The sequence below is a fragment of the Canis lupus genome, chromosome 1 (assembly GCF_003254725.2).
Source record: "Canis lupus dingo isolate Sandy chromosome 1, ASM325472v2, whole genome shotgun sequence".
In the NCBI taxonomy this organism is placed as follows: Eukaryota; Metazoa; Chordata; class Mammalia; order Carnivora; family Canidae; genus Canis; species Canis lupus.
The window spans coordinates 89,475,628-89,488,023 of record NC_064243.1 but is presented as its reverse complement, the minus strand read 5'-3'; the positions used below and the strand labels follow the sequence as shown (position 1 = coordinate 89,488,023).

General features: G+C 43.8%; 1 protein-coding gene across 4 annotated transcripts in view; it reads right to left on the bottom strand.

Moving 5' to 3' along the window:
- The window catches only part of DOCK8 (dedicator of cytokinesis 8), a 230,735-nt gene that overhangs the window by 19,183 nt on the left and 199,156 nt on the right, over nucleotides 1–12,396 (bottom strand). For all 4 annotated transcript variants that reach the window (XM_025423389.3, XM_025423392.3, XM_025423391.3 and 1 more), the window contains 6 exons: nucleotides 12,013–12,113; nucleotides 11,460–11,652; nucleotides 6,337–6,480; nucleotides 4,794–4,925; nucleotides 4,201–4,335; nucleotides 2,699–2,788 (listed from right to left, as the gene is read on the bottom strand). In XM_025423389.3, coding sequence (XP_025279174.1) covers nucleotides 2,699–2,788; nucleotides 4,201–4,335; nucleotides 4,794–4,925; nucleotides 6,337–6,480; nucleotides 11,460–11,652; nucleotides 12,013–12,113 — 795 coding nt within the window. The remainder of the gene's footprint in view (nucleotides 1–2,698; nucleotides 2,789–4,200; nucleotides 4,336–4,793; nucleotides 4,926–6,336; nucleotides 6,481–11,459; nucleotides 11,653–12,012; nucleotides 12,114–12,396) is intronic.

Sequence of the window (12,396 nt, the reverse complement as noted above, 5' to 3'; positions counted from 1 at the left end):
TGGTACAGCCACACCACAGAACACAACTTAGCAGGACAACTACTACAACATGGATGGGTCTCAAATGCGCTGTGTGGAGGGACAGCAGCCACACTCTCAGGGCTGTGTGACTGCGCTTATTATTGTAGGATTCAATTTACATGACATTCTGGAAAAGGCACAACTATAGAGACAGTAGATCATTGCTGGTCAGAGGTGGTCAGGGGGTCAATACAGATGGGGAGAGGCAGGGGGAAATATCAGGGGGTGATAGAACTTTCCTTCGTGGTGGTGGTTAGATGTGTTTGTCAAAACTCAGGGAACTAAACACCAGAAAGGTGAATTTCACTCCATGTACCTCATTTAATTTTTTTTTAAAGATTTTATTTATTTATTCAGGAGAGACACAGAGAGAGAGGCAGAGGGAGAAGCAGGCTCCATGCAGGGAGCCCGATGTGGGACTCGATCCTGGGTCTCCAGGATCACGCCCTGGGCTAAAGGTGGCGCTAAACCGCTGAGCCACTCGGGCTGCCCTCCATGTACCGCATTTAAAAATGCACATGCATGTACATACACACACAAAAAAAAGAAAATGAAGAAGGGCGCACTTAGTAAGAAAGCAAGCCTCTTAAAAAAAAAAAAAAAAAGAATACAGGACCCCTGGGTGGCTCAGTGGTTGAGTGTCTGCCTTTGGCTCAGGGCATGATCCTCGATCCTGAGATCAAGTCCAATTGGGCTCCCTGCAGGGAACCTGCTTCTCCCTCTGCCTATGTCTCTGCCTCTCTCTGTGTCTCTCATGAATAAATACATAAAATCTTAAAAAAAAAAAAAAAAAAAAGAATGACAGTGACCTTTGACTCTGCAGCACCCACCCCCTGAAAGGGATGGGGGGATGTCGGTGACCTCGGCCTGTAAATCGTTACTTAGTGTGATGAAATCTGGCTGTAATTCTGAGTTCAGCTTCTCATTTAAAACTCTCACCACCTGCACTGGGCATTTGGAAGGAGGTGAAAAGCACACCATGTGTCAGGGACGTCAATGGTGACTACGCAGCAGGTGCTGTGCACATTTATCTTCCAGGGATCTGCAACACTTCTGTCAAAGCCTAGCTCGGCTCTTACCACACTTACTAGTTTAGGCCTGGCCCAGGGAAGGTGTGTGAAGTGAGCAAATCTTCTGAAATATGCAGAAAAACAAACTCTTAAATTTGGTCAATTCCTCCCTACTTGCGTCATCTCCTTAGGATCCTGGAGGACAGAACTGAGGGAACAGTTTGGCCTCTTAGCTTTCCATTCCTGCCAGATGGCAAACGCTCCCCTGTCCGCCAGCATTTAATCAATACCTTGAGCTCGCATTATTCCCAGCAGCTTAGACAGCCGCATGAAGGCCTCTGTCTCCGACGGGCAGGCTGAGCAGGAAGCCAGCACCCTTTGATACAATAAGGAACATATCGAGTATTTGCACTTGCTGGCACACAGCTTCCAGACCCTTGGCATTTCCTGAGGGATGGGAGGGCCTTTGTTATTCTAACGAGGTGACTCAAGCTTGGTGGGTCCCAGAATGGGGGCTGGTCACCAGAAGACCAGTCACAGTGATTAGAGGGTTGGGACTCTGGGCTGACTTTGGCCTCTGCCAGGGAGGGGAGGCAGGGGCTGGAGACTTGAGTCCAGTAATGTGGCTTGCGAGATAAGCAATCATGCCTGGACATTAAACCCTAGACCCCAGGACTCCTGACAGGTGCACTTGTAGACCTGCTGGGTTGGGCAGGGGAGATGTCCCTGGATTCCAGAAGAGGGTACATGGAAGTGCTGGGGTCCTTCCCAGACCTTGCTGCCTTGTGTGTACCCTTTATCATAAAACTGCAATTGTCATAAGGCACGTGCCTGAGGTTTGTGAATCATTCTAGTGAATTCCCTAACCTGAGGGCTGCTGTGAGAACCCCCAAATTAGTAACCATTTAGTCCGAAGCGCGGGTGGCCCAATGCTGGTGGTGTGGAAGAGAGGGCAATGCTGTGGGGGCCAGAGCCTGTAACTTGTGGAGGGTGACGTGGTCTCAGGGTGGGGGTGGTGAATGTCCTAACTGGATGCGGCACACCCAGCTGCGGATGGGACAGAATACACCCTCCCAAGTGACAAGGGAGGGCGCTGCAGTCCAAGTCCTTTCCCTCATTCCCCCAACGTCACTGGGTGGGCCCTGCACAGGACTGGAAGAAATTCCTGCAGCCTAAAGCCCGGTGCCTCAAAGTGCTGGCAGTGAGAAGCTTGCCTCGTTTCAATATGTTTGAAGTTGTGAAAAGTTTGCAAAGAAAGGCAATAAAGAATGGTGATCAAGAGGATGGGTTTGAGAGTGACAGATCCTGAACTTGAGTGCTGGCCTTGACATTTGCATGATCCTGGAAAGTTGCTTGACAAAGCACCTCCATTGTCTCATCTGTAAAATAGGAACGACCACACCTAGTTCAAAAGGCTGGAGGATGAAATGAAATGAGGTACACAAGGGGCCTGATGCAGTCCCAGGCACACAGCTGGTGTTTAATAAATGGTAGCTCTTAGGGTTCCTGCCTTTGAATATGGTTTCTTTAAGATCTAACCATGTTGAGCCCTATACAAAAAAAGTTTGGGTACATTTAAATAACTTTGAGAGCCCAGAGAGAGGAGGTCATTTTATGATTTGGGGGATAGAACAAAGGAATCGACTCTTTTGCAAATTTCCCCATACCTTGTTAGGATCCAACTTGGTTTTGTCCACAGGAGTAGAGTCTTTTATCACTTCCACAAATTCCTCACCAAAACACTGGCCATAAAATCCCTAGGCAAGAAGAACCAACAGATTATAAAGACTATTTTAATATAATGCAACTCTGCATCTCAGAAGTGGAATAAGTTTGGAACAAGCATAAGGAAGAATTTGTTCATTGATTATTGGAAGTCCCTCTGAGCTAATGGGGCAAGTTAGCATTTCTGGAGACATAAATAAAAATCTGAGGAAGTGCAGCACTGCATGGTATACGCTTCCCTAAAACAAGTGTGCTTGACTCTAATTCAACCAATGTCTTCGTATTTCCTGAAGCAGCTCCAGGGGAATGGCACTACTTACTTCTTGCCTTTTGTACCCTAGGAACTTGCAGGCCACTAGGCTTCCCAGAATGTGACAAACCACATTTCACAAGAAGACAAAGCATACATTTCTAGTTCTACTTTGGAGAAACATATTAGGGAACCAAGTGGCCTGGGGTCAATTGCCATTCTTCCTTCTCATGAGCTGAGTGACTTTGGCAAGTTGCTCAACCACTCTGGGCCAAGGCCTCTTTGAGTCATGTAGGGATTAAAGTCTCTTGTCTTATTTTCCATGGACGGATAGCATAAAGAACAATTTGGCAACTCAAGTGTTTTAAGTGTGATAGCCACAGAAAAGCATAAGTTTGAAGCACTAGCAAGAAGGCATAAGGAATCAATCTTGAGTTAAGTGTCAGCACTTCAGAAACCCCAGTTACTCAGCTCGAGGGGATTTTGTTTGTAGGGCACCCCTTGACTTTCCTTCTACATTTTTAGGGCTTGGACCTTTCCATGTCTGCTTTCTCACTTTTCTCTATGTAATTTTCTTTTTTTTCTAGCCTTTCCTTTGAGAACATGTCTGCGACATTATGGATCAAATGTAGACAGCAGGTTGGAATTGGGGCTTCCAGTAAAGGAGATGGGACACTGACTCTGATAATCCACAGATGGGGGCTCCTTGGATCAGCTCATAAGGAAGAGCTCACTGTGCTACGGCTCATGGTGTGGCTATTGTGGGCATCTCTGTGTCAGAAGTGGGATGTGTCGTCTGGTGATACCAAAAGGATGGCCCTAACACTTTCTCAGGATAACTCCGTAATTTGGCTACATTAAAAGTCAAGGTAATAATCCTAAAGCTGAAAAACTATTATTAACATTTTGAGAGTGATAGGAAAGCACATGACATTGACCGACTTTTGGGAAGACTTGAAAATAAATACTCATCATATAAATTCACAAACTTTGATGAGCAAACACAGAATCTTAGGGAAAAACTCTCCAAATCCTGCTTTACCTTATGATCTTACCTAATGCCTTCATATTATAAATGCAAGGTGGGAAATTTTTTATACAGATCAATGAAGAATCCATCACTTTTTTGGGGGTAGGCAATGATCCACTCTACCTTGCTTTTGTGAAGTATAAAGTGTCAAGCACTTTTCTTACCTCTAGTCTGTGAGAGATCTCAGGAAGCTTGGTGATAGCAGGCTCTTTGTAAACAAATTCCTGTTCATCTAAATCCCCAAATTTGGATCCATAGAAACCAACTCGGAAGTAAGTCCCAAACATTCTCTTATGACCCTGGTGAGCAAAATAAGACAATTTCTCTTTAGTTAGGTCATTCGTTGAGGATCTATCGGCTTAGAAAGGGCAGGCTTCTCTTATTGTTACAAAGCATTTTGTTCCTATGACTAATATAAACTAAAATCTTGCCTTTAAAAAAATTTAATGGTTATGGAAGAAACTTTGGAAATAATAATAAAGAAATGCCATGAAAGATTTCTAGGACTTCTTTGAAGTGAATTTTAAAAATTCTCACATTTCCTGGTTTTACCATCATTCAAGATCCGTTCTTTCAGAATTGTCTGAACTCTGGTCCTCTGCCTATTTCTAGCTCCTCTCCATTTGGTAAGGGAGAGCTACAGCAATGATGTGCTCAAGGCAAATCACTTGCTAGAGAGGAAGCAGGACTAACTATCTCTGGGACAGGGCCACCTGCTGCCAGGTAACAGGACCTGCTGGCCAGGATCCCCAGCTACCTTGCTAATGATGCTGTCAAAAGCCTTCTGTAGCTTGTCATGTGTGGATGTCAGCTTCCGGAAGTCTCTGTGTGCTTCCAGGATGGGAACGACCAGCTTGTAGACCTCGTTAACTGTCTCGTACAATCCTCCCTTGGAAAGAGAAGAAAATCAACAAGAATTTAGTCCAGTGGAAAGTTAAGAAGAGCATCCAGAGTTCATTATGTGCTGGAGAATGGATTAATAATTGGCACCACAATATTTTACAGAGAAGGAGAGATGTCTGAGCTTCTCTGGGATGGCTGGACCACTCAAACTAAACTAGACGCACGCTGAATGGTACTATATGATGACGTTAAGTGGGCAAAAGTGTTTCCCAAGGAATAAAAACAGACAGGAGACTGGCAGCAGGGACTAGGAACCATTCAGGAAGACAGCTTTGGCATATTTCAATGTCATCAGCAGTCACCCTGTAAGCCAGATGTTTGACACATGTCTGAAAGGAGGACACATGTCTTAAAATTTTGCACCTTAGTGAATTGGTAGGATTCTAACCAATCCATTTTCTGGAATTTTAGGAAAAATAGAAGTATATTGCACTTTCTCAGAATCCCAAAATGGAAAGCAGAAAAAAGAAAAGATAGCTAAAACAAAAAAGATAGTTAAGACACAGAGGTTGTAGGGTAGGAAACCTCGAAATGAAAAGTAGAAAAGAGAAAAAATATAAGGATGAATATAAAATTGGATCAGCTAAATATAGTGAAGTATTAGATATTTACTGGGGGGCGGGGAGGAGAGGGATTATTAACATGAAAATAGGCAAGACGCTTTCTCCACTGTCCTGAATCTCACTGACTTCATCTACTTATGTTTTTTTCTCTTATTAGGAGGGTGTAGACCCAGGGATGCCTGGGTGGCTCAGTGGTTGAGTGTCTGCCTTTGGCTCAGGTTGTGATCCCGGGGTGCTGGGATGGAGGCCCATGTCAGGCTCCCCACAGGGAGCTTGCTTCTCCCTCTGCCTATGTCTCTGCCTCTCTCTCTGTGTCTCTAATGAATGAATAAAGTCTTAAAAAAAAAAAAAAGGAGTGCATAGACCCAGGCTAGGTGAATGAGGGGAGTCTCAGGGATTTGGGCTCCCATAGTTCTCTGAGCTGTTTGTGATAATCCTGAGTATTACCCAGTTGTCAGAAAGGTGAATCTACTCCTTCCCTCTCCTCCCAGTGGCTCCGCCCTGCTATTTTTCTCCAAGAGACAGAAAATGAGAGAGTGAGAACATGCCTCATCATTTGTGATGTAACCCTGGGCAAGCCTTTTTCTACCTTTTTAAATGGAAATAATACAGTGTAACTGCTGCCCAGCCGTGAAAACCAGAATATTGCAGTGATGAAAGGCTTTCTCAGCTCCCTTCAGAAGTGATCTAATGTGTATACATCAAAGTCATTGGGGGCCACCCCCTGCTCTGCACACCCCAGCACAGGGTGCGCCTGCCTCGGGGTAAGACTGGCATCCATGATGCTGGGATTTCAGCCCATGTGGAGGCCCCAGAATCCCCGTGAGCACTGACCGTGCTGAAGAGTTCAGCTGCGTGCTCCAGGAGGCCCACGAGGCCGCTCTCGGTGAAGTACCGGCCTGAACACACGCCGTCCTCATCAGGTGACAAAGTGTCATCAGAGACTGCAGACTCCTCCAACACGTTGGAAGAAATATTCTGAAAGAGACCTCAGTGTAAGCCCAGAGAACAGGGGAACCAGACTGACAAAATGTACCATAAGAACCCAAGATGTGGACCTGAGGCAGCCACATTCAAAGACCCTGTGAGGACAGGGCCTGTGATGATACAATATCTGTAATTCCACCTAGAAAGCAGCTCTGGCTTCTGTTCATTTTGAAAGGACACATTGAGCAACTGGTCTTCAAAACTTACAATTTTCTTTTCCTTTTGACCTTTAGGGCACACATAAAAGACACTTCCTCGGTGTAACAACACCTGGATTACTGTCATGAAACGACCCTATGGGATGTCCAGCAGTGATCATGGTTTTTAAAAGGCAAAGACCAATTAAGACATAACTAGACCCCTTGTTTCAACACCCAGTGAACCTTTGAAATGTGCTACTACTGCTCTGATGTTCAGGTGAACAGCCATCTTATATGATAAGAACCTATGAGAATGTCCTTGTGGTGGCCATGTTGATGGCAATGCAACTGTTTTTGTTTGTTTTTAAATATTTTATTTATTGGGCAGCCCCGGTGGCGCAGCGGTTTAGCGCCGCCTGCAGCCCAGAGCGTGATCCTGGAGACCCTGGATGAGTCCCACGTCAGGCTCTCTGTATGATGCCTGCTTCTCCCTCTGCCTGTGTCTCTGCCTCTCTCTCTCTCTGGCTCTATGAATAAATAAATAAATAAAAATCTTTAAAAAAAATAAAGATTTTATTTATTTATTCATGAGAGACATAGAGAGAGAGAGAGAGAGAGAGAGAGAGAGGCAGAGACACAGGGAGGGAGAAGCAGACTCCATGCAGGGAGCCCGACTTGATCCTGGGTCTCCAGGATGACACCCTGGACCGAAGGCAGGAGCCAAACCACTGAACCACCCAGGGATCCCAATGCAACTGTTTTTAATGTTGTCTCCTATTTTGTTCTTTTTATAAGCTTTTCCTTTACACAAACCATAGAGTTTAAAGTCTGCAGCAGAGAGTACAGTAACCAGGGCCCGGGCTAGGGTTAACCAAGTGAGAAACCAAGGATGAAACATGTAGGGAGGCATTCAGTCTCAGGCTCCTTCTAAGGATGACTGAACTTGCATGACCCTAAAAGTGAGTGCTTCTTAAAATTTTGCCCCTTAGGCACCTTTTCAATCACCCCAGCTCTGGCCCTTGCAGTGACTCTCATACTCTAGACATGTTAAGAATCTTTTTTTTTTCAACTTGGCACACAGCTGTGGAAGAAATTCATATAGAAAATAAAAGTAATGGGACATCTTCCCAGCTTAGAGATTGCAAACAGGTAGCACACACGTCAGTCCTTCCTACTCCTATACTCATAACAGGTATAACTAACCAAGTGTAGCACCATTTCCCTTGAAGTTGAGATATACAGTTGACCTTTGAGCATCATGGGTTTGAAGTGCACAGGTCCATTTCTATGCATTTAAAAAAATACATTGGAAAGATTTTTTAAGATTTGTAACAATTTGAAAAAATTTACGAACTGTAGAGTTTAGAAATACCAGAAGTATTAAGGAGAAGTTAGGTATTACTGTAAAAATACAATATATTACACACATAACATACAAAATACATGTTTATCGACTGTTTATGTTACCAGTAGGGTGTCTGCTCAATGCTAGGCCATTAGTAGTTAAGTTTTGGGCAAAGTCAAAGTTACCTGTGGATTTTTGATTATGTGGGGAGACCCCCGTGTTGTTCAAGGATCAATGTAGTCTAAACATTCTTTCAGCTTAGCACTCCAGATGGCCACTACCAATTGACCAGAGTTGGCTTGTGAGGTAAAATCACTGCCTCCTGGCCTGACTAGGAAGACTGAGTGAATCAACTCTAGCAATCAGGGAAGACAGCTGTCACAGTCCTCCATCTTCACATTCAAGACTATAATGTAGCAATATAGGAGGCTCTCGGAATCTCTTGTGGCCAGCTTTTTTTTTTTTTTTCAAACCTAGTCTTGCTATTATGATGTTTCCAAATTGGAAGTAACAGAAGGTCCAAATGATTCAGTTGAAAGAATCTAATAACTCCAGAAATGAGTACTATTAGGATTGTATGCAATTTTCTAAGGTCGAGGGACAGAGCTGAAGTATCTGAAGTAATGGTGCCTTATTAGCTGTAACCAGGGGAGAAGGATTCTGGCAAACTTTCTTGGCTTCAGAATCAGGGAGGTAAAAGTAACAGCAGTATCTGAGATTGTATCCATATCTACATTCGTGGAATAAACACTGGAGTCTGGGGCATAGAATGTCAACGATCTCAGTGCCTTGGAATTTAGTGGGCTCAAGGTTTATTTTCCTTGCACAGATTTATTTATCTCCAGTTTATAATTCTTCTCCAAAAATTCAATTTTATTGGAGCAGAAGAAGGTTGAAAACTAGAGCACAAAGCATTTAAGAAATCAACTCTGGACATCTGTGGCTAACGCAGTCCAGAAGTCCTTTGTCCTTCTGCAGAAGAAAGCCTCCTGGGAAACTCCAGGTGTGGACCTCCACTCTGGCCCAGCCAACCAGAGCAGTCCATTTCTCTGGCCATTATGATTGGCTCAGGGATGAGCATATGGCCGTCAGAACCAATAAGATGCATTGAGATTTTTCTCTGCAACTGCTAGTGATGAGCCATCTCTCTCTCCTCCTAGTCTTGAGCCTGGAAAGGCATAGACCTAAATACTTCTCAGTGAGCATGTGAAGCCCATGAAAGGGAAAGCAGAGACAGGAAGTGGTGATAATCCTGAGGTCTGATGATGTGGTTTGGGCCCCTCCTTCCAGTTTGGTAGGTGCTGCTCTGTGCTCATGCAAGCTCATAAATTCCATTTCCATGTTAGGTCTGTGTAGGTTTGGTGTTCTGTCACTTAAAAGCATACAATTCCAAAAAGATTTGGTACATCTCATTGGAGAGAAAAGAACTGGTTCAAAAGCAACAACATAATTTGGCTTCTCTTCTATAGCTGAGAACAATACCTACCTCACTATGTTCTGTGCATCATGAAGACCTTATAGTTCACAATTCCTTCTGCCTTTCCCTTCCCCTTTCTGGTCCTTCTGAGCTTCCCATGACCCCCAGGCTAGGTCAGATTATAAACACTCATGGTACCTTGTACCTCTTTCTTACAGCATTCATAATTATAATTGAATAAGGAATTGTTAGTTGATGTCATTCTCCCTGGCTAGAATGTAAAGTTCACAAGGACACAGTAAGTGCTCAATAAATAGAAGAAAAATAGAGCTAACTGCCCCCCTGTAGGGACAATGTAGGGTTTTTCTGTTGGTTCCAGAATAACTATTCCATCATGCCTTGGCATGGCTTATCATAGGCAAATCGACTGAATTCTAGGCGAAATTGGAATTCTCTAGCTTACCAAACATGAAAGTCAATAACAAAATGCCATTAATACTTAAGTGATAAATATCAAATAGAAAATAGTAGCTGTGAAAAAGGCATAAAAGAATGATAAATAGTTCAGTTAATGAAGCATGGAAAGAGGATGATCTGATTCAACATTAAGTAAAAAAAAACCTAAAGATTTTCTGGAAATTAAAAGAGTAGCACTTAAAATATTTATCCTTGACAATATCAAACAGACAAAATAAATGTGATGAAAGAAGCAGGTACATCTAAAATGACTTTTGTAACTGTCTTCGCTTTTAGGCAAATGAAAATCAGATGTGGTTTTTTTTTATGCTTTTTGGATAAGAATTTCATTTTTGGCCTCTATAACACACATTTCTGAATTGAGAATAGAAGATATTTGCTGAGGACGAAATGTTAGAATAACACTTATTGTTACTGAAAGCCATAAGAAAGAAGGGGTTAATGAGGAGAAGCAAACAGGTACCCAGGTGAACAGAGTTCTAGGAACTCAGAAACTCCCAGCCCCCCAGCAATGGTTCCAGTGACTTCTTCCTAAAGCTTGGGGAAGCTACTTAGATTGTCCTCTCCCTCTAGCTCACACAGCCATCACAAAATGGTGTTGAAGAATACAGAAAAGAAGCTTTTTATAAAATCAGTCATGTAGATTCAAACAAGGATAAACACTTGTAAGTGACTGTGAGTCTGGCTTGCAAACGGCTCTGTATTGTCCATGGTTTCAAGGATAGTCATTTCTGCAGATTATATCTCTCTTAAAAATGGACTCATAAAAGTTTTATTTTCTCTAAAGACTGTATTACACTATTCAGCAAAAAGCTGTCCAAGTGGCCACTAAGCATCCTAGCCTGAGTTAATGTTCAGACCCAGGAGACCATTTATTTCCTTTTGCTAACTGTGGGTCATATTCAGCTCATCCTAAGAAAGCAGTGGTTCAGCTCCCTTTTCTCTTTCTCAAGTCAATGTGGTTCTTCCTTGATTTGGGACTGAAGTGTGGGATGCTACAGAATTGAGGCATGCGATCAAAGGAATGGGTCCTGCGGGAGATGATTTCTCTAGTGTTTGGAAAATACTTATGCAGTTGTCGGTGTACTGCGCCAACTACAAGTCTGAGAAAGAGTTTAAGTGACCTTAGAAAGGCTACTCTCTCAGTTTTGTTATCTGTAAAGGAGGAGTGATAATACCTTGCCTGTCTGCCTATTTCACTGGTTGGTGGGGAGGGTCAAATGCAATCATGGATCCAAGTGTTTGGGAATGTCTAGAGTGCCCATCAACTCTACATTTATTGTAAATAGTTTAAAAAAATGAATATGGTAAAGCAATTAGAAGAGGCAGATATAATAAGCTAAGGCAGATTTCTTTCAACCTTGGCACTACTGACATTTGAGGCCAGATAATTCTTTGTGGTGGGAGCTGATATGCATTGTAGAATATTCAGCAGCATCCTTGGCTTCTACGTGTCAGATGTCAATCCCCCCGACCCCCAGTTGTAACAACCAGAAATGTCTCCACTGTCAAACGCCTTCTGGGTTGGGAGGCCAGACTGCCCCCGGTTGAGAACCACTCCTCTAGAGGAAAAGCTGAGCTTGTGCCTCACCTGAAAGCTGACGCTGCCCACAGGCAAGTAGCTGTGGTCCTCCAGCATGCTCAGATATTCGGCCACTAAGGCAGCTGCGTGCACCAGGCACATGGCAGCCTCTGTGTAGCATTTCTTCTTGGTGTGTTTCTCTGCCATGTTCTGGAGCCAGGTCAGCCGCAGATCAGGAGAAGTCTGGTAGCTCTTGGCAATTCTGAGGACAGATTGAGAAAGGTTCAAGGACAGTTGGTTCATGACACTGTTTTTCTATCATGTATGGCCACTTTCTTCCCCCAAGAATTCCCGTCCTCCTCCCCGCCCTAAGAGTGTCTCCCTACATGTCTAGAAAATGAGAGAGGAAGCAAACATTTATCAGTCTGGTTGTTTTCACTCCATACAGAGGGTGTGCTGGACCTGGTGGCTCAGTGGCTGAATGTCTGCCTTTGGTTCAGGTCATGATCCCAGGTTCCTGGGATCGAGTCCCGCATCAGGCTCCCTGTGGGGAGCCTGCTTCTCCCTCTGCCTCTCTCTGTATGTCTCTCATGAATAAATAAATAAAATCTAAAAAGTTTACCTGTACATGAGATCCATAAGCATCTCAGGATCTTCTTGAAATTCTCTCATTTTCACTGTGTCATATAAGATGCTATTCAGATTGCAGAGAAGTTCCTCCACCTGCAAGAAAGGGTACACCTCTAAGCATTCCTGGCTTTGTCATCCATGGTAACAAGCTAGGGCTGCACTGGAAGGGTGAGGGATAGCTATGGATGGGATGCTCTATGGGAACAGAGCTCGCAGTCGGAGGGGAGTCTAGATAGATCCTGTGTGGCCTACATCTTTGCAAGTCCGTGTGTTTTGGAGGCCTGTATGTGAGCTGGCTGTTGGGATCCATGAATTAGCCCTGAATCCTTATAGTATCTTTCTTCCTTTTGTTTAACTTGAAGGGCACCTGGGTGGC